General features: G+C 40.0%; 2 protein-coding genes across 5 annotated transcripts; one reads left to right on the top strand and one right to left on the bottom strand.

The window, feature by feature from the left end:
- Positions 1–95: 95 nt before the first annotated feature.
- Positions 96–11,328, bottom strand: mcrs1 (microspherule protein 1). 4 transcript variants are annotated; one of them, XM_072666321.1, is made up of 15 exons: positions 11,185–11,328; positions 9,520–9,621; positions 8,547–8,718; positions 8,282–8,420; positions 7,664–7,831; positions 7,398–7,507; positions 6,111–6,219; positions 5,393–5,531; positions 5,187–5,262; positions 4,639–4,667; positions 4,427–4,519; positions 3,631–3,713; positions 3,319–3,406; positions 2,966–3,093; positions 96–2,270 (listed from the first exon to the last, which is right to left on the bottom strand). In XM_072666321.1, exons 2-15 carry the CDS (start codon positions 9,527–9,529, stop codon positions 2,184–2,186), a joined length of 1,431 nt encoding a protein of 476 aa, XP_072522422.1. In that variant the 5' UTR covers positions 9,530–9,621; positions 11,185–11,328; the 3' UTR covers positions 96–2,183. The 4 variants fall into 4 exon arrangements, with proteins under 4 accessions (XP_072522422.1, XP_072522425.1, XP_072522423.1 ...); XM_072666324.1 differs by having other exon boundaries at positions 7,664–7,828; XM_072666322.1 differs by lacking the exon at positions 11,185–11,328 and adding an exon at positions 10,990–11,136.
- Positions 11,329–13,587: 2,259 nt separating this feature from the next.
- On the top strand, positions 13,588–21,563 carry inpp1 (inositol polyphosphate-1-phosphatase). The gene is made up of 6 exons (XM_072665828.1): positions 13,588–13,927; positions 17,143–17,348; positions 17,471–17,531; positions 18,685–18,885; positions 18,966–19,140; positions 20,609–21,563. Exons 2-6 carry the CDS (start codon positions 17,145–17,147, stop codon positions 21,108–21,110), a joined length of 1,143 nt encoding a protein of 380 aa, XP_072521929.1. The 5' UTR covers positions 13,588–13,927; positions 17,143–17,144; the 3' UTR covers positions 21,111–21,563.
- The last annotated feature ends 453 nt before the right edge of the window (positions 21,564–22,016 follow it).

The following is a 22,016-nucleotide window of genomic DNA, read 5'->3' as shown; positions in this document are numbered from 1 at the left end:
AACATAACTAGTTGATTTGTCAGGATAAGCACTGTTTAAGATGTGAAAATAAAAAATGAGAAAACAATGTTCTTTATTAAGTACTGTTCTTTATTAAGTAATAATTATGTAAACTGTTCTTTATTAAGTAATAATTATGTAAAGCTGCTTTGTGACGACAACAGTTGTAAAAAGCGCTATACAAATAAATTTGACTTGACTTGACTTGACAATGTCGGTTATCTCACGGAAACTTCCGTTATCCCAACAAATCAACATAAACAGACCACAAGAACATCAAGTTGTGATCTGAAGTTGAAGATACGTCGATCTGTTTGGATAACAGATGACGTTTTCTTGAGATAACCAACCAATTTTCTTGTGACCTCAAGATAAGTTATCATGAGATAATGGTACAGAAATGACATCTGTTCAACCTAATGAATTACTTTCTGTGGAAACAAGTGATTTAACTAGTTTTTATTCAACTCAAAAAAGTTTAAATAAATGACTGGTTCATTTGATCATTTGAATAAAACGTATTAATTGCTCATCGTGTTCTCAAGGTGTACTGAAAATGAACCCCATATATTTACTTTACTACATTATAGAGCATTCTGTACTTCAGAAGCAGTGTTTGTGCTGCAGAATTTAAAGAATTCACACTTACAATTTGGACACTAAGAGGAAAAACGGCAGATGTGCGTTACTGAGCCATAAACTCAGCTTTAGTGTCCATGGCAATCGTTCTACGGACATTAGTCTGATAAGCCTGACCCGTAAGACGCTACAATGCTTTATGACCCTCCATAAATGACTATTTGCTTATGATAAGGTGGGACTGCTACTACAAACAGACACATGGCACCACTTTCAAATCTATTTCTACTTATTTCACCTTAACCTTGAACTCCAGAGAGGCTGGTGCTTCCAGACATGAATTCCTCCAACCCATACAATACATAAGATCTGGAACCGTTTCCCAGGTAATTACTGTATAAAACTCTCAGTGATTTGATATTTAAATCACCTTGCTGGAAGTTTAATAAATATGACATTAATACATCATATACACATCATTTTTTTGTCTACATCTGTGAAAGCACTGACAAGTAAAGTGAAGAACACTGATGATCTGGTTCCAGGGGCTGCGGTCACGGGGTGGATCTACATTTTAGTCAGCGAGTGAACAGTCTGTGCTTAAAGGTGATGAAGAAGGAAAAATGAGCAAACGTAAGAATATGAGACACTTCTAGATCTTCTAGACAATGACTGGGTCAGAACATCTCCAAAACATCAGGCAGGTCTTGTGGGGTGGTCAGTACCTACCAGAAGTGCTCCAAGGTAGGACAATTAGTCAACTGGTGATAGGGTCATGGGCTCATGAGATTCGTAGAAGTACACTGTTTGTGGAGAGTATGTGACTTGGCCTGTAGTTTAGGCCAGCGTCATAGCTCCAGTGTAAAACTGAGGACTGCATTCATAGTAAAACTGGGTATTATGATTGGCCACTGGGAAGTGCAAAGTCTGGGCAAAGCCTTTAAACCTTCTTTCTTGGGTTTTCTGTTCTTTTGCAATCATACAATCCCAGCCAAATGTTTGAGCACACGCTGATCTTTCAAGGCTATCTGCTTTAAACAGTTAGAGTGAATATTATGCAAAAACTTTGAGAGAACTAAAGAACTCGAGAGTCACTCATGTTCCTTTATGGAAAAAGCTTAAAAAATTACATTAAGGTTTGTAAAGGTATTCGACACACTCTCAAAAGGACAGCACTCTCAGCTACACTTCCAAACTGATTTGTTTACTTTGTGTAAGGAACAGATTCCGCAATACGTTGGTGCATCTCCAGGAACAGTTAGCTTACCGTAATGTGAACTCAAGTACAACTGGGTCTTCAGTCCAAACCCAACTACTCATAGGGCTCTGTGGGGCCTCCTCATTCTATGTGAGGATTTCAATGTGTAACTGGATGAACCTCCCCCCCTTACGAAGTGCTCAAAGGGCCCTTTGAGCTCCCGTTATAACTGGTCCCCTTTGTATACACATTTATCTACAGGGCCGTCAACAATGCCAGCAGTTCTTTTCTTCTGCTTAGAAATGCAGCGCAGTCCTGAGCTGACGGCTCATTGATTGCTGAGGTCCTTCTGCTCACTGTTTCATCACAGCGAGCAAACGCAGACAAAGACGTTTCATTCCGCAGTTCACTGCTGGTTCATCTTGGCCGTCTCCGCTTTGATGAGAGAAATCAGCTCTTGGTTGATGAGGAACACAAAACGGAGGCCTGCAATCTAGATAAAGAAGAGAGACACAGGCATTAAGCGCTGTTTTGTGGAGCGGCGAGGAGTAATCGCAGAGATTGAGAGTCAGTATTTGTAGAAAATTTACACACAATTTAAACAGATTGACACACTTTTCCCTTTAACCCATTCCTAACTCATCAGCCAAGAGATGTTTGGTGCCTCAGGTTTGCTTCTTAGTTTTGCACTGGAGCTAATGGGGCTGAAAAGTATGAAGAACGTAGCCAAAGCTTGTTTGAGGAGGGATGCAGGACTGCCTTCCCTGCATTAAAAAATAATGACAAACACCCCCTAAGGGCCATTCAGTCATTGGATATTTTTAATATAATATGCAATCAAATACATTAGTTTCCACTGTAACTATGCTATCAGATTTACTGGGACACTGTGGGTGAAATCTTGTGACATGTCGCTGAGCTGCTAGGGAGCAATGAGGGACGATGGCAGCGAAGCCAATTTACAGCTCTCCACAAAAATGAAGACAGTTGATGCAAGTGAATCATCATTTAGGCACACAGACTGATACAATACTACCTGGCGGTGTCTAAACCCACTAGTTTTAAGCTAAACTAGCCGCACAGCTGCAGAGAAGAAATATAGAATCAAACTTCAGACACCAAACACGTCTTCAGAGATCCACTACAAATATGGTAAAGTGAAACCAAACCAAACACTTCTCTCCTGACCTCCAGAACGGAGTTGTTGTTAAGCTTCCACTTGTTGCCAGACAGGACAGGTCTACCATCAATGTAGATTGGTCTTCGACCTTCATTTGCGATGAAGAAATCCCCGTTGTTTTTGAGTTTGATGACCCCTGTAGTTACAGGAAGACAAAGACAACAATTAAAGCACCACCAGCCTCCGAAAGAGATCGTAAAAGTGCCATAAAGCTTTCACTAACAAGTGCTGAGTTTAAACTCATTTGTTGAGGTCTGTCGAACCTCATAGAAATCAGGCAGAAAAAGAAAGGCATCATAATAAAACATGCCTGCTGTTTATGCACAAGACAAGTAATGCACTGTGTTGCAGAAATAAATACCCTGTTGTCTGGAAATCTTCCACGCTGGTCCCTCTAATGACAGATCCACATCTATCTGTTTGTCCTTGGTAGCGCGGCCAAGAGTGATCTGAGAGGATGCAGACAATTTATTTTTAGAGGTGACGATCAATTAGCAGAAAATATGAGCCAATCTGTATTCAGTATTAGTGATGATGCAAAAAAGTTACAAATTAACACAGAAAGCAAATAAAGGAAGATTGTTTTCTTTTTCCAATGAATTAAACACAGAATCACAATTTCAGATGAAAATATGAAATCATTTACTAAGGATTATCACAACATTTAACTTACCTCTCTAGACCTCATCAGGTATCGGACCATGCGCCCTCTTAATGCTGCCAAGGTCTGGTTATCGAAATCTGGGGAGTTCATACCTATAAACACATTACAGGAACACATCCTTAATATTCTCCCACTGTAACCATACATCTCATTATATCAATCATAAAAATAAAAAAAGCTGTCTTAAAAGCACAAAATTATGTTTTTGAGACACAGAGACCTTGAGCACACTCATATTTGACGTGACATCACTGCACCCACACTGATTTTGACCTGTAGGAAAATCTTGCTGGCCTGGAAATATACTAGTCCTCTGTCTGCTGCTGCTGCTTCTTGGCTGGAGGATGTGATGCTTTATCTTTAACTAAAAAAAGATACACTTCCTGTTCTGGGGGTTTACTGGCGTTGCAAAGCAACTCTAGAGCTGCATCTGTCAGTTAATTAAGTAGAAATCTGATTACCCACTACCTGGAGCAGATCTAGACTCTTCCCATAATCAGTTTAGCTCACTGCTTCATAGGCAAGCAATACACAAGATAAAGTGTTGCTTAGTAATTGCTGCAGCTGGGATACACTGCCCTTACGCCTGCGCAGGCTTCACACCAAACTGTGAATATTGTAGCTAATGTTTATCTAAATATTCTGCTAAACACTGCAGCACAATACAAACACCATATACAGTTTTCAAATATTGGATGTTACTCATTTTAAAGAAGTTATGTGCAGATGTTAATATGAATCATAGATCGTACAAAACCCCCCCAAACAAACACAGCAATCAAAGCCAGAGCAGGGTGGAACTAACCGGTGATGCTGTCCACCAAGACCTGCCAGCGAGGGAGCTCCTGTTCCAGCTGCTTTATCTCCCTCTTCTGGTGCCTGTCTGCAACCATCAGCTCTAAAAAGAGAAGGAACATAGAGAGCGAATGTCAGCAAGATTAATTAGCTTTACTGAGGTAAAAATTTACTGCTTTATTAATACGGAAACATAAGAGGGAATAAACCTTTTTAACTCACCATGCTCCAACACCTCATCCCTACTGTCCCTGGTGGGTCCATGTGTGGTCAGTAACACAAAAACAAAAGAGGAACACTACATTTAGTAACAGTAATTTTTTTTTCATTATAAATAATTGCATAAAAAAAATCAAAATCATTCAATTATAACTAAAGTCTTTCCTTAGTGTTTCTAGAGTTTCTAAAATGATACTGCAGATAAACCAGTTAAAAAGAAAACCATTGTGTCCTGACATAGCATACTGAACAGGAAATATATATTATACATAGCAGAAATAGTCATATCTGAAATGTCTATCTCTATTCATTTACAAATATACTGCATGTTTAATGACCAACAGGCCACTAGAAATGTATACATTTAAACATTAATAAACTCCAGCTGCATTCATTTGCATTATATACCCTAAACATTTTCCAAGGGTTCTTTAGTTAAGCCAGTAATTCAACTCGACCTTGGTTCTTGACTTTGTTAAACTGTTTGTTAAAGGAAAGCCCTAAAACATGACTGAGTATATCTGAGTAGTTTATGTGCACTGCATTTTTACTTTAGCTTGGCGTCATCAACCATCTGCTCGGCATCCGAGAAGTTGAGAACCTGGTCTGCTTTGGGAAGGGGTTGAACTGGAAAAGAAGAAGTGTACATGTATGAGGTCAGTCTTAGCATCACATGTTTGACCTCACAGTAATTTTAATTTCAGGGCATTTATTTATTTATTAACAGACAGGCAGGTGCACATGGGAAAAGGCTCACCACTCTGGTCGTCCAATAAGTAGTATTGTTTAAGCAGCTGCCAGTGCACCAGTAAGCTCTTGGCTGTACGAGATGGGTAGAACACACTGGGGTTCTTGTTCAGTAAGTCCTGGAACACCTCCAGTTTTGGCTGACTGTTCTACTCAAAGTGGGACACAAAGACAAAGACAAGGTTAATAACCAAACACATCCTAAATCAGGGGTGGGCAATATAGTGGATATAGTCAGTGCTTAAGGAACACTGACCAACTGCACATTTTATTGCAGAGTGGGTAATTAGTCCTGTTTAAATGGATGGAGAGAAGCAAATTAAAATTCAAATTAAAAATGACTGTACTCAGTAAGGGGTAGTATTGGGATAGCAGATTTAAAATCTGCTTCTACTGGTGCTTTTTGTCTACATGTCAAAATATCAGGATAAATATTGTGCATTGTGAAATAGTCTTTATATAACGATTTAACCACATCGTCCAGCCCTACCACAAACAGTGTGGTACACAAAGAGTGTAAAGACTCCTATACAGAGTCGAACTGTACGTGAACTCTGTGCCTGATTTGTAAAATGAAGACATGGACAAATAAACAAAGAAACTACACTGAAATCAATAAAGGATGGACGCTACTTGTCACCGAAATGATCATTTGGACACTTTCTGAACATGCTGTACACTTGGTGAGTGTGCGTATTTTGTATGGCCCCCCAAAAATGCTGACTCACTGAGCTAATCTTAGCCAGCAGAGCCTCTTCTGCTTGGCTAAAGAGAGCTTTGCTCTGTATTGCAGCGATAGCCTCTGGGTGGAGCTGTCTCATGGCCTGCCAAGCCAGCCTGTGAAAGAGAAAAGAGAAAAAACAGCCTTACAAACATATTACACACACTATATGTCCACATGTTTGTGGACACCCCTTTTAATGAATGCATTCAGCTACTTTAAGCTGCACTCATTGCTGACACAGATACACACACACAGCTTGTCTAGTCCCTGTAGAAAATAACTGCCAATAGAATAGGACTCTCAGGAGAAGATCAACATCAATGAACCTATTGGCACCATGCTGCCTAATGCCAGCTAGTAGAGGGGTATAAAGCCCCGCAGCATTGAACTGTGGAGCAGTGGAGGAACTGTGTTCTCTGGAATGATGGGGGAGTTGGGGATGAGGTGGGGTGGTGGTCATCATCCAACATCCTGACCTCATTAAACTCAATGTCCAAATGCCATTATTATTATTAGGCAAATCAGCCGTGAAATCATTGCTGATCCAGGCACTGAGCTGGGCACACAGCTAAAGCATTACCAAGTGTTTATGTTTAAATCTTAATATAATTTATAAAATAAATTAATAGAAATGTAATTATATGCAAGGAAAAAAGTTTGACCCCCCTATTTATTACTCCTTCAAATGTGTAGAATTAGAATAAGGTGGAGAACATCAGCTGCAGATGATCAGAACATGGTTAGAGAGGTTTCTGGAGGAGCCTGTCTTATTTAAACCTCAGACGTTTAGTTAAATAAATGGTTGTCTTATCCACTGTTTTTGCATTATTGTTAAAAAGAAGTTTAAATATTAAAATATATCCAAGTTAATACAGATCTTAATAAAGAACCACTAAGCATTTAAGGGGGTGTTTTGACTTTATTCTAACAAACTATATTAACAGAGTAAATCACATGAGGGTTGGTAGGAATGGAACCTACCCTGCCTAGTGTGACCTCAGCAACGCGGTCATTGCTGAATGCAATCAAATGTTCCAACATCTACTTTAATGTCTTTACCAGGAGAGTGTAGAGGCTGTTATTGCAACTAGTGATACCTTTCATTTTGAAAAACGTGGTTGAGCATTTGTCTACAAACTTATAATGCACTTAATATGCATTTTAGATGAATATGAATCAAGCACTGCTGCACAGCCAGCTATACTACTGCAAGCTGCAGCACAATGAACGTGTAGTTAGCCAGTGCTTAGCAAACAAACATCCAGCCAACTACTCAAATATCATCACTTACTTTGATATGACAGGGTCGTAGAGCAACGCATACCACCTCTCCTGAATCTCTCGAAGCGTAAAGCGACAGCTAAACTTCACTCCCAGGTGAACAGAGGTGAGGTCAGTAGTCTGGACACAAGAACACACACCACATGGACATTGGTTAAGTGTGAGTTCAACAACCACCACTGAATGAATTATGGCTTTGCAGCTCAATGTAAAAAATATATATATATTATTATTAATAATAATAAGAATAATAATGACAACATATATATAATGAACCTGCAGCACTGCATTAATGAGCAACAGGTCGTCGGTAGGTTTCCAGCGGCCGAGGTCTTTTGTGATCTGCAGCGGCTGCTTGCTCTTCTTCACTCGTTTGGTGATCGGAGACGGTGCCATCACCATGGTAAGTGGGGGAGTTAACGAAGTTGTGGACTTTGAAATCTGCTAAATGTACACAAAAAAAACCACTATTTATAAATTAATTAAAAATAACAGAAATTATGAACAAAATTTCACAAATAATTGTACAAAATATTGTATATAATGTATTCCTCAAAGGGAGAGATCAGTGAAAGATACAGTTAATCAGTCAACACACACACTCAAACATTAGATTTTTTTGCTGTCTATTTTCAGTGGTTATTAAAAGAATTAATTCGGGTCATCCAGTATGCTCTAGATTTCATCCTGAATTGGGTCCATATCTACGTATATGTTTGCTTGAAAGCCTAGAAGCTAGAGTTAACCAGCAGAGAGACTGCCATCCTGACAACTAGGGCTAAAAATGACAGCAGTTTATGAAGACTTCTGCAGATGTAGTCTGTAATGCTCAGAAAACACAAAGCAATTATGTTTCATAAATGTGATTTTTTAAATTTGATTAAAACGTGTCACCTTCTTTTTCTCATTGGACGATGGCTCAGTACCAGAGCATCTGATTGGCTCAATGACTGGCTGTCCCTTTACTCTGGTAGAGGATTTAGCCAGGCTGCTCTCGACCAGTTCATCATCAAACTTTTTTCTCTTGATTGATCTGTATAAATAAATAAATAAATCAAAATTATATAATAATCTTACTGTTAGTAACCATTAGTATCAATAACCAACCATACCAAAAACAGTTCACCACAATTCACAACAAAAGTGATAGGTGATTTACCTGGAAGAGCTTCTCCGTTTGGGAACCAGTCCGCCACCGCTGAATGCCTGAGCCGCGGTCCTTTTCACATCCTTCACACCTGTTGACTCCTCATCTTCAGATCTGTTCTGTGATGCCATACCTCCAACACCTGGACCTCCAACCATTGCAGCTGCAATATCTGCCTTAACATCTGAACATGGATGAAGCACTTTTGTAAATCGAGGTTCTTTTGTTTTTGTTTTTAAAAATCAAGACATTTTTAAAGAAAATATGAAACCCAGGGATGAATATTTTCATGATATATTGAGCTAGATATAGAAAGATATTCACTGGTCAAGAGCAGACATGTCCAAACAAGCTGCACAGACTAATTTTAATAACATTAGCTAGCTAGCTAGATATATATTTTATTTTATTTTATTTTTATTTTTTGGTAGTCAGTGGAGATAAGATAAGAAAAGATAATCCTAGTCTTAGTGTCACAGCAGCAAAGGGATAGCAAGACACTCTGATCCAAAAACATAGACAAATTACCACTATATACACAATATAAATAATAGGAGTACAAAAAAGCAATAACAATATTATTTAAAGATTATTTACAGATAATTGCAAATTGACTCTTAATTGCACATTATATTTTTACATTGAGGGACCTTGGTTCCCTGAACATGTGTGTGAAGTTTAAGTGTGCATGTATCTGGTCTGCTGGGAGCAGGGCTGGTTGTGGAATTAAATCAGTGATAATACAAAAGTGTATTTGATGACAGAGGGACACAAATATCCATATTTGTCAAGGATCACAAATATGAGCCATCATTTCTAACCACTTTAGACTTGGTTTGATGTTAAAGAAACTAGTTCTGAATTAGATACTGCACTGCACTGTTAAACCTGTGTTTCATGTAACACATCTGTTCTGGTCCGTTTACTAGTAAAGCCATTTATTTACATTTCTAATGCTTAAAACACTGTTGACACCTCGCCTTACCTTTGTCCATGACTCGGTTTCGGGTCTGGTTCTAATTTTAGCCAAGCATTATTTCCACGACGCAGGTTTTCAGTCAGTGCTGGATCGGAGAGCCGTTCAAATCTAGAAACACAAGGGAACAGACGGCTAGTTAACCAGCTCAATGCAGGCTTACCCTGTATTAACCCTTTTTTCTCCCAGCAATTTATAATCATCACATATAACTGATTATATCATTACTATTTAATTTCACTGTTTTCAAACCTATCATACTATCAGATGATAATTAAGTCTGCATTAATAAACAATGTCTGAGTGCTGCTACTCTTTGCTTAAAGATTGTGTCATAAACATGTTATAGCTTCTCCGCTTTTATAAAGAGGAGGAACTGAATATTCTTATATGTAACAATAATAATAATAATCTTATATTATATATAACTGTATATACTATGAATATTCTTAATTGCTATACATACACATTTTATTTTATTAGACTGCCTTTTAGTATGTATGTCCGGAATATGCAACTTCTCAATACCTTTATATGTTTAATTTCACCGAGCTGCTACACACATTCAATATTTTATATTTGATCATTTCTTGCTCTTTTAGCTTCATTTAATTGCTTCTATGTACGTCTTCTAAATTGACATCATTGTTCTCTGTGCAGTGAAATGAAAGAAATGGGACATGGCCGTCCCCAATATCTCCCACTTCCACGCATTGAACATTTCTGCTGTTTGCGAAGATTATAACGCTGATTAAATATTGTGTTTAGATGTTATTGTTTTATTTGTTGTTGTTGTTGCAAATATTAAGTCTTAATGTCTTTCTAAAGCAGAAGCTTACATTTACATTACATTTTCCCCCAAATTACCTACCATCTACCTGCCTACTTACCTACCTCTCTATACAGTACTGCACATTTATAGGACCAAATGGTTGGTGTGGCGCAACCGATAACACCTCCACCTGCCAGTGCGATACCATAAATACCATGTGGGAGACGGGTTCGACTCCCGGTCTGGGCTATGCTGAACTACACTACAATAGCCAACCTCTGTAATATATAAGTAACCTTGCTCAGATACCAAATAAATGTAAATAATTACCATAAATACCATAAATGTAAATAAAAGTGACAATTTATTAAGCGTACGTACCGAAAACACATTTCTATCTGAAGTTTATATAGTGTTTAACTTCAATTTTAAAGAATCAATACAAGCTATTTTTTCACTTTAACTTTTTATAATAATTATTTATTAATAATTAATGCTGTTAATGGAACAATACCGTCTACGTATCGTGATATAAGTGAAAAATATCAACAGGATTATCGATATCGCCCTAGCCACATCGACCCACCCCTCCAACAGACTGACGATAGAACAGTAGCTAGCCTAGCATTAGCTACGCTATCGCTCAATTACACCTATAATTACATACTTTACCCCCAAAAAATTACAATAATCACAATAATATATACATTAGGCTCTCCTCAGCTCTCTGTAATCGCATTTATGCAGAGGATATTCCTTTAGGTGGTCATTTAGCTCCTCTGTTAGCCGTTAGCATGCTAACCAGTCCGCCTTTGTTGTAATAACACAACACGGAGGCTAAATGCTAACTGCTAACTGCCTGCAGCCAAACGAAACCGAAGCACAGCCAGTCCCCGAATTACCTCCGTCTGAACACGTGTTATCCCAGCCTGACCTGCAGCTCTTTAAAACATCACTGAATAAAATATTAATATTAATATAACGCTGCTAATGACGCCTTAGCAAGCTAACGAGCTCAGTGCCACAGCTCAGCAGCTCAGCGAAGCTCTTCCGGGTAAACATCTGCGACATGACTGAGGACTGGAGTGAACCGGAGACTGTCCAAAAGTATCCAGACACCCCTACTGATTAGTGGACTGCCCAGTGCCTCTCTGGACTGATGGAGCTCAATTTAATAGCTTTAGGGTGAGAAGGTGACCTCTTTTGCTGTTGTGTGGCTGAATGCCATCAAATCCTCACAACAGTGTTCCAACACTAGAGTAAGCTCCAGGAGAGTCGTATCCAGTGTTGAGTGTGAGCTTGAGGGGGGTATACAGACCCCCAGCAGTGGGCTCTGGGTTTTCTGTAGTGATGATGGAGCTCCATAAGTGCTGAAACGAATCAGGGAAAATCAGCATCTGAACTGAATGTGGTGGGATGCTATCAAATCCTCACAGCAATGTTCCGGCATCTTCAGAACAAATGCAGTAAACTTCATCCTGAAATACACTGTGTAGTACCATGGTCCAGCATGTCTTATGCTTTTCCTTTTCCCCAGGTAATAATGTCACCCATAGGTGGCGCTACACACTCACATCTCATTTGCATCTCCTCACAAACTGCTCTCTGGGATGCCCAGTCACTGACGAATGGCTGGGGCATCACTGGGACTGAACCTGCAACCTTTTTAAAGTTTTTTAGGAGCGTGGTGGAGACAGTCCACAGGTTTGCTCCACCCAAACTTGTCTGGGGGTTCCTGAGGCCTGGTTTAATAACCCTTATAACTTTGCACAAAGATCCCTCTAAGAACCTTTCTCAGACTAAAGGTGAAAGGTTCTTTAGGACAGTGGTTTATTTTATACAGGGTTTATTTATAAAGTTTATTTTGTAGTGTTTATTTATAGTGTATTTATTTCAATGTGATTATATATAGTGTTTATTTTATATAGTATTTATTTTTAAGGTGTTTATTTATAGTGTTTATTTTATGGAATGTTTATTTCTAGACTGTTTATTTTACAGAGTGTTTATAGATTGTTTATTTTATAGAGTGATTATTTTGATTTTATAGAGTGTTTATTTATAGATTGTTTATTTTATAGAGTGATTATTTAGATTTTATAGTGTATATTTATAGATTGTTTATTTTATAGAGTGATTATTTTGATTTTATAGAGTGTTTATTTATTGATTGTTTATTATATAGAGTGTATATTTATAGATTGTTTATTTTATAGAGTGATTATTTTGATTTTATAGAGTGTTTATTTATTGATTGTTTATTATATAGAGTGTTTATTTATAGATTGTTTATTTTATAGAGTGATTATTTAGATTTTATAGAGTGTTTATTTATAGATTGTTTGTTTTATAGAGTGATTATTTTGATTTTATAGAGTGTTTATTTATAGATTGTTTATTTTATAGAGTGATTATTTTGATTTTATAGTGTTTATTTATAGATTGTTTATTTTATAGAGTGATTATTTTGATTTTAAAGTGTTTATTTATAGATTGTTTATTTTATAGAGTGATTATTTAGATTTTAAAGTGTTTATTTATAGATTGTTTATTTTATAGAGTGATTATTTTGATTTTATAGTGTTTATTTATAGATTGTTTATTTTATAGAGTGATTATTTAGATTTTATAGTGTTTATTTATAGATTGTTTATTTTATAGAGTGATTATTTAGATTTTATAGTGTTTATTTATAGATTGTTTGTTTTATAGAGTGATTATTTTGATTTTATAGTGTTTATTTATAGATTGTTTATTTTATAGAGTGATTATTTAGATTTTATAGTGTTTATTTATAGATTGTTTATTTTATAGAGTGATTATTTAGATTTTATAGTGTTTATTTATAGATTGTTTGTTTTATAGAGTGATTATTTTGATTTTAAAGTGTTTATTTATAGATTGTTTATTTTATAGAGTGATTATTTTGATTTTAAAGTGTTTATTTATAGATTGTTTATTTTATAGAGTGATTATTTTGATTTTATAGTGTTTATTTATAGATTGTTTATTTTATAGAGTGATTATTTTGATTTTATAGTGTTTATTTATAGATTGTTTATTTTATAGAGTGATTATTTAGATTTTATAGTGTTTATTTATAGATTGTTTATTTTATAGAGTGATTATTTTTATTTTATAGTGTTTATTTATAGATAATAAAGGGTGTCTGATTCTGAATGTGAGCTAATGCAGGTAAACAAATTCCCGACGCCGCCAGCAGGGGGAGCCAAACATCCGCGCACAAGCCCCGCCCCCTCCGCGCTGACGTAGCTCATGGGAAACATTCGATGCAGCGCCGAACAGCTACAGCTACATCAACACGCACGAGCCCATCTATCGCTCCGCGCGGCGCTCCGACCCCCCCGCCCCCCCCCCGCCCCCCCCGCAGAAAATGAAAGTACAGCTGCGGGTCTGAAGCTGCGGGCCGGTGGAGACTCGCCCCGGAACCTCGACAAGCCCATTCAGAGCGGCGGCGGCGGCGGCAGCGGCAGCCTACAGGAAGCGCAGCGCAGGGCAGAGACTCAGCGGATGACTGCGGGGGGAGAATTCACCAGGAATCACCAGGAATCACCAGGAATCACCAGGAATCACCAGCCAAACATTCAGAAAGAAGCAAAGCAGCTCGATCAGAACCGGATCCAGGTACGAACCGGGCTGCGTCTGAGGCTCGTGTGGCCTTTAGGACGGGTTAAAAGCTGGAGCTCGGGCCCCGGTCACTGCAGGTAGACTGTAGACTGAAGGGTCTGTGAGTAGGTGGAGGAGTCAGTAAATATGAATATTAATATGATATTAAAGAACATTTTCAGGTTTTTAGATAGTATTTTTACTTTTATAACATTTTGAGGTTGTATATTATTATATATATATATATATTTGCAAAGCTGTAGTTCATTTACATTAACCAATGTTTAATCTCTTTTAAGCGTCTGGCGATATATCCCAAATATTAAATCACAATACTCGATATTAATCACAATATCATGACACACAAAATATGCTAAAAGTGTCTCTTAATAATAATAATAATAATAAACTGCACTGTCTTATTGTGCTTTCTTTAAAAAGGCTTACTTTTCATTTTAAGGCCTAATATTTATATTCATATTATTGCTGTTAAATTAATAACGTATGTTTATATGATTATGATTTATATCATATCATTAAATATGAGGATGAGGAATTGAAGTGTACACACTCAGGCCTTAAAAAAGGTCAAAGGTTAAGTGCTAGTGATGTTCACAGTACCCTGCAGTAATAAACAGAGCATGTTGGTCGCCGTCCAGTGAAAAACATGTATCTCCAAACGGCAGCTTTACAGGCGAAGCAAAAAAAATCTTCCTAACTGTCAAAGGAAGTGAATATAAAATAATTTCTTATGTGATTTTGGAACGTTTCTATTGGTCCATTCATCCAGGATTATTTGCACAGTGTACAGAGCAGCCACAGGGTTCAAATGATGAGGGAACACTACAAATGGAGATACATGTTTTTTTACTGGACAGCAGCATTAATTATAAAAATTATGAATAAAAAAAAAACCCACAACAACAAAAAAGGCTGCTATATTGCCCAGCAGTGCTTTATTATCCCTCAGAATGAAGCAGTCTGTTCACTGTTTAGTCTGATACTGTGCCTTCAAACGAAATTACCCAAAGAAATGAGCTCTTTCCTGATTGGCTGTTCTGTTTTGTGACTCATGTGAAAAGCAGTCTTGTCCGGAGTATTCCTGGAATTAAATAAATAGGGGCAGTGGTGGCTCAGCGGTTAGAGCTCCGGGATATCGATAACAGGGTTGTGGGTTCGATTCCCACAAGCTGCCACTGTTGGGCCCTTGAGCAAGGCCCTTTACCCTCTCTGCTCCCCAGGCGCTGGAGTTGGCTGCCCACCGCTCTGGGTGTGTGTGTGTACTCACTGCCCCTAACACGTGTGTGCGTGTGAGTGTGTGTTCACTACCAGATGGGTTAAATGCGGAGGACACATTTCGCTGTACGGTGTACAGTGACAAATACGTGCACCTTTACCTTTAAAATGTCAGGTGTGGTTGTTATGACGACGCACCCCACGCCAGGCTCCTGTTTTGTGACTCATGTGAAAAGTGGAATATACTGGAAGCGTTTGTAGCTCTGGCTCCGTCCTTCGTTCGGTGCTGTGTCGCGTCACACAGTATCCAAAAGCAGTGGTGTTCTTTGCAAATCAGATTTGCATTGGATTTGTGTGGAGCCGAGACTCGAGGCCTTGTGCCATTTCAGATTCTGATCTGTTTATTACTGCATTACGCTGCACTACACACTACAGCTGTAGAGAAACTGACCCACTCTGATCTCTCTACAGTGGAGGTGAATAGAAGCAGGCGTCGGTTGCCATGACTACCACACAGATACAGCCCATAATTTATCTCCTATCCAAACCCACCAGTGCAGCTACACGAGTCTTCTGAGTTTTATATGGAATGATGATGATGATGATGATGATGAAGGTAAAATAGTGAATAGAGAATCTGAACTAATGCAGTTCTCTTTAGGGACTACTTTCTGTAGCCGCACTACACCCTGCAGCATGTATCCCTCCACCATTTTAATGATCTGATTTTAAAAGCAGGTTCTAGAGCCGAGCTCTTCTCAGAACTCTGGTAGAACCGTGTCTCAGGCATCAGGCAGCGTCTTCATCACCATTAGGTGAAGAACTTTCTGTGAGGAGCTTTTATTATTAGAGCTTCAGCTCCGCGGACGGCCCGTGTTCTGACCTTTTTCTGTCACGCTGTGGTCCTTTGATAGTAGGTTAATTTTGACCGGCTGTCCCAGTTAGCATGATATTTTTGTTTCCGGCTTGACCTGATTATTGTCTTCTGCCAAAGCAGCCAGATCCACAGCTGTAAGCTCGCCTTACTGTCTAACTGGTTGAACACTGAGCGAGAGTCTCTGCAGTGAAAAGTTCTGTATAAATAAACACGGTCCTTATTGTTATTAATGCGGATTAGTGCAGATGTTTAAACATGAATGAGAGCTTTGCAGAAGACGCCGTAAGCCACAGCAGAGCCGAGCTGCACATGGATTAAAATGTTAATAAACATTACTTTAGTTATTGATTAATGGAGCATTGATTTCAAGTTAATAGGTTGTTTGAGGACTGATGCACTGTGCCAAAGTAATGTCTAACAAACCCAACAGATCATGGTTTAATTGGACCGAGTTTTCTTCTCTTAGGAGCACAGTATTATAAAGGGGAACCAGTCTTGTTTTTATTTTCATGGATTTTAAACTGTTCACAATTAAAGCTCATAAAATAAAAATTAAAAACTATAAACAAACAGAAAGTCATTACATTTCTTTTAATTTAAGACAGTATCTGATATACTGTAAACACAGTATTACTGATTTGCCACTGTAGACAATATATCGTACATCCCTGCGTTTGAAATGGCAAGCTAAGGCTGAGCACTTACAGTTGTCTGGGGTAGCTCTAGCAGATTTTGACAAAATTGACAGACAGACTTGTTGGACAGGTGGAGTCTTATAGCAGTGGCTCTGAGCTCTGTTCTGAGGCCTGTTCTACAGCCTCTTTGTCTACAGAGTGCTTCATATGTTTTTCTTTAAATTATGAAATAGATTTTTTTGTTCCATACTAAAGTATCTTTGTGGAAATGTGAGCGGGAAGAACCGTAAAATTGGTACAAAAAAATAAATAAATAATAATATATATATATATATATATATATATATATATATATATATATGTTTCTTTATAAACCTTTATAAAATGGATCTTCTATGGCATCGCCCAAAAAAATCCATTGTTGCACATTAGCAGGGGTGTCCACATACTTTTGGCCACGTAGTGTATGCTCCTGTGATCCTCAGGTATGGCCGAGTTGCTGCGTGTGCTGCTCAGCGTGTCCGAGAAGGCCGCCAACGTGGCTCGAGTGTGCAGACAGGAGGCGCCGCTGTTCGAGCTGCTGGTTCAGGAGAAGACCGGAGCGGACAAGAACAAGAAGTTCGTCCAGGACTTCAAGACCCTCGCCGACGTGGTGATCCAAGAAATGATTCGGCATGATGTTTGCGCGCAGGTGCCTGAGTCAATGTTTGTTTGTGTGGCCGTGTTTGTCATTGTGCCCATTTCGTTGTTTGGTCTTGTCTTATCGCGGCGTTATCTTCATGCCTATCCTCTGTGTTTGTTCTGCTGTGATAGTTTCCAGAGCTGAATGGATTCATTCATGGAGAGGAATCAAACAAGTTTGAGAACGGACTTGGTGAGTCGTCGCCCTCGGTTCATAGAAAATAGCCCGGAAGCGAAATGTCCAATTATGGACCTTTTTATTTATTTATTTAATTATTTTTATTAATTTAACCTTTAATTTAACCATGCAAGTCATTAAGAACATATTCTTATTTACAAACAACAGCCTGGCAAGCATGAGAGGCTGCTGGAGGAGGAGGAGGAGGAGGGGGGGGTACAAAATATTAAATTAAATTAAAATAAAACTTTTTACAGCCAAAAAAATTATCTAAAACAGTCAATTAATGAAAAAGCAGGTACATATATCAGTAGAAATATTCATGAGTAATTCTTAAAATTTATAATTTCAGGTACTTATAATGTTAAAGGGCTCAAACCTCATATCTTATATTTTATTTGGCCCCTTTATGTGTGTTTATGCACCAAAATAATCACAATTCATTTCTACATCACCATCTTTCATCTGCTTTATGTCTGGGTTTATTTTGTTTGTTTTTTTGCGCCGCCGTTCCTTTAAGACTTATATACAGTATGTAAATGAGCTCTGTTCTGATTGGCTGCCCTGTATTGGGCCTAATTCAAAAGGCAAGTAATAAACAGTGCACGTGGGCGGGGCTAAACTGCTGTAGGCAGAATAGGCGATGTGTGTGTAAACAGTGAGAAACAGGGAACTCAGAATAGGCGCTTAGTATTAGTTTCAGCAATATTAATAACAAGCATGCTGGTCTACAAGACACTGACCGGCCACACAACTGACCGGTTCCCAGAACCAGAACCGAACAGTCCAGTGTAAACAAGCCTGGGCCTGATTTCCCCAAAACTGCTGGAGATAGTGCTGAAGAACCATCTGTGAGCTAAACGGATTTTGGGGAACCCTACTTCTGGTTTGTTAGAAAAATCTAACGCAGATTAAATCTGTCTTATGTATTATCTAGAACAGTGGTTCCCATCCCTGGTCCTGGAGAACCCCCTGCTCTGCCCATTTGAGTGGTTTCCCTCTTAACACACCACCTTCACCCTTCAGAAAAAAGCTTGTTCATGATCTGATTGGCTGGATCAGGCGTGTTGGGGGAAGCGGGGTACACACTGACATGTGCAGGGCAGGAAGTTGGGAACCACTGATCTAGTACCTCACTGTTCTGGATATCTCTCTCGTTGTCCTCCAGGAGAGAGCGTGACCGTCACGGTGTGTGCCAAGGAAGAGGACACGGCCACTCTGTTGGCCAAAGTGCTGGACGATAATCAGACCGCTGCGGCGCTCCTGACCAAAGCCATCCACCAGGACCTGCGGGTCAAAGACGAGGCGGCCGAGTCCCTGCAGCTCGCTCTCAGCCTGGCAGATGTTGGCATCTGGATCGATCCTATTGGTAAATGAAATGAGAGAAACTGACTCCGTCGTCCTGAAGCTTGAATTGTGTCGGTGACTGGGCCCATGTTGTTTGTGCAGATGCCACCAGCCAGTACATTGAAGGGAAGGAGGAGGAGGTGTCTGCCGAAGGCTTTTGCCCCTCAGGACTTCCATGTGCGCTGGTTCTGATCGGGGTCTACTTGCGTTCCACTGGAGAACCAGTAATGGGCGTCATAAATCAACCGTTTAGCCGCAGAGACTCAACAGGCAAGGGGTAAGAGTCCTGTATCAGCGCTCACGGTACCGTATGTTCACCCAGGCCGGTCTCCGTCTGCATATCTGCATAGAAGAGCATTTGCGGTAGAACCAGGAAGCTAGACCAGAACACTGCTGGAACCCAGACAGCCCCCTGCTCACTGCTCGGGGGCCTCAAACTCAGAATACATAGGGGCCACTAGCCAGGCAGGGGGGAGAAATGGGCGTTGAACCCAGGTATCAAACGTGGGACATGTCCTTAGCAGTAGTCTTTCCACGTATTGGACATAAAGACAGCAGTTCTTCTGTCCCCTCATTTGCATCTGCCAGTAAATCGGCACTGATGCCTCTTACCTTTTGATGCACAGCTGATTTTAAAGGTCATCAGACAGCTCTCCGCCCTCCCGGTCAGAGTATTCGTGGCCAGACGTACGTTTTCCAGGCACAGGAGCTGAGCAGCCTGAAGCACGCAGCCTTTCAGAAACTGTCCCTCTGTGTTTGGTTTACCTGCTCACCACACAGCCTGCCTCAACTTGCTGCCTCACTTTCTCTTTCTGCTCAGTGGAAATTCTGCTGAAGCCGAGTGACTCACCTCTCCCTCTTCCCTTCCTCATACCTCAAACCTGTGTGGAATGGCTCTTGAGGTTTTGTGAAAAACAAGGCTCGGTGAAGGAATGGTGAGCTAGCACCTGTGCGTAATCCGAGACGCGTTGTGGTTAGCCGGTGTGTTTCCTGGTGAAAATCAGAACCTCTGCCGATGCAGCATCGCCGGGCAGCCGACACGCTTGGAGGAAAGTGCCTGGCCCCCAGCTTCACCCCACCAGCTAACAGACACCTGCCACCTGGGCATGACACATCCTATTACCCCCCCAAACACATCCTACCCCCCCAAACACATCCTAACCCCCCGAACACTTCCTAACCCCCCCCGAACACTTCCTATCCCCCTCAAACACCTCACATACCCCCAAACACATCCTAACCCCCCAAACACTTCACATACCCCCAAACACCTATCCCCCAAACACGTATCACCCCCAAACACCTATCCCCCAAACACCTATCCCCCAAACACGTATCACCCCCAAACACCTATCCCCCAAACACCTATCCCCCAAACACGTATCCCCCCCAAACACTTCACATACCCCCAAACACGTATCCCCCCAAACACTTCACATCCCCCCAAACACGTATCCCCCCAAACACGTATCCCCCCAAACACGTATCCCCCCAAACACTTCACATCCCCCCAAACACTTCACATCCCCCCAAACACTTCACATCCCCCCAAACACCTATCCCCCCAAACAATTCCTATCCCCCCCGACTGTTGTGCCAGCGCAAGGGTGCCTACTCAGGATTAGGCAGGTGGTAATAATGTTATGGCTGATTGGTGAACAGCTGATGGTTGAAACTTCAAGAAAGATCCAGCTGTGTAAATTTGACCTGTGAAAAAAATGACCGCGGTCTGCTCATCGTTTCAGGTGGACGGGGCAGCACTTCTGGGGAGTGTCCCATGGAGGAGTCAATACTTGCTCCTTCCCAAATCCCAAGCACTCTCTCAGGAAGGAGCGCGACTCCCTCTCGGTGGTCCTGAGCTCCAGCGAGAGGCGAGAAGTAAAGGATGCTTTAGCACCACTGTGCAACGGCCGCCTGACCTACGTTTCCGGAGCCGGCTACAAGATCCTGTGCGTCATCCAAGGCCTCGTGGACGTCTATGTGCTCTCCGAGGCCAGCACCTTCAAGTGGGACTCCTGTGCCCCCCATGCCGTGCTCCGGGCCCTTGGCGGAGGGGTAGCCGACCTCGGGGAGTGCCTCTCTGCTGTCAGCAACGGCAACAAGGGTTTCAGAGCCGAACTGACCTATCATAAGCCCCAAGCTGGGTGTCAGGGAGTAGACAAGTGGGCCAACCAAGGCGGGCTGGTTGCCTATTTGGACTCGGCAGTGATGGACAGGGTAGTTGGTGCACTTGTGGGGAAAATGTGAGAGGTTTTATGGGTAACTTCTATTCTGGGAAAGAATTTTATTCTTTTATTAATTGTTATGTTTGTGGTCAAGCCTTCACATTGTTATATTTACTGACATAGATCTTCATTATGGACTATTGTAAGTAGTATGTAGTCAGATATTCACAATGCGGTGCCAAAAATTCTATTTTTTACAGTAAGTAAATATATATATAAATATAAATGAACCTCTGTTAAGCTATGAAAACAAGTCATTCTTTTATTTAGTTATGTAGTCATCCTACTGTAGATCTGTCACTGCCATTTCTATGTGTATTGTTTCCCAGAGTAGAAAACGGTTGCACTGCCAGTATATAAAAGGTTAAATGTACTGTTGTGATTATATACATATCATATGTTGCAATGTCTATTACGTTTTATGATGCAGTATAAAATGCAAATATTATTTTTTTTTTTTACTATTAAAGACATCTAGACATACAGTGTATGCATGTATGAGTTGGAGAGACTGGGCTGATATTGCTAATCACTGGGATTACACTAACCAATCAAATATATTTATATAAGCTTGGGCACCTCTGCTGAAATTACATAGATATTTATTATAGAACTTTATTTAAGTTATTTTCAGAATTTAACAGAAAAAACAACTTTACAAAATGTGCCATAATTTAAGTATTCAGTCATTTTACTTTACTAATTTACAATTATCTCTAAATTTGTTTGTCCAATTTTTCTCCCAGCTTGGTTCTGACAGTCAAGCCACACGTTCGTATCTCCCCCGAGAACCAGCAATGCTCCCGGCACTCCTGATACATGTGTGGTCAGCCACCGCCTCTTCTCTAACTGCCATCAGTGCAGCATCACCATATTTACTGATCATTACGGAAGTTTTTATCTGTTTGGTAAACATAAAACCAGTAGC

This window comes from Salminus brasiliensis, chromosome 21, assembly GCF_030463535.1.
Source record: "Salminus brasiliensis chromosome 21, fSalBra1.hap2, whole genome shotgun sequence".
Classification (NCBI taxonomy): domain Eukaryota; kingdom Metazoa; phylum Chordata; class Actinopteri; order Characiformes; family Bryconidae; genus Salminus; species Salminus brasiliensis.
This window is presented reverse-complemented; position numbering and strand designations above follow the sequence as displayed.

Bases quoted from the DNA above. Each gene is read 5' to 3' on its own strand.
- mcrs1 (XM_072666321.1), bottom strand. The intron at 4,520-4,638 runs GTGAGTTAAAAA...TTCTCTTTTTAG, and splicing joins GGATGAGGTGTTGGAGCATG to AGCTGATGGTTGCAGACAGG. The intron at 3,407-3,630 runs GTAAGTTAAATG...GCATCCTCTCAG, and splicing joins ACCTGATGAGGTCTAGAGAG to ATCACTCTTGGCCGCGCTAC.
- inpp1 (XM_072665828.1), top strand. From the start codon at position 17,145: ATGGCCGAGTTGCTGCGTGTGCTGCTCAGCGTGTCCGAGAAGGCCGCC. The intron at 18,886-18,965 runs GTAAATGAAATG...TTGTTTGTGCAG, and splicing joins CATCTGGATCGATCCTATTG to ATGCCACCAGCCAGTACATT. The intron at 19,141-20,608 runs GTAAGAGTCCTG...TCATCGTTTCAG, and splicing joins AGAGACTCAACAGGCAAGGG to GTGGACGGGGCAGCACTTCT.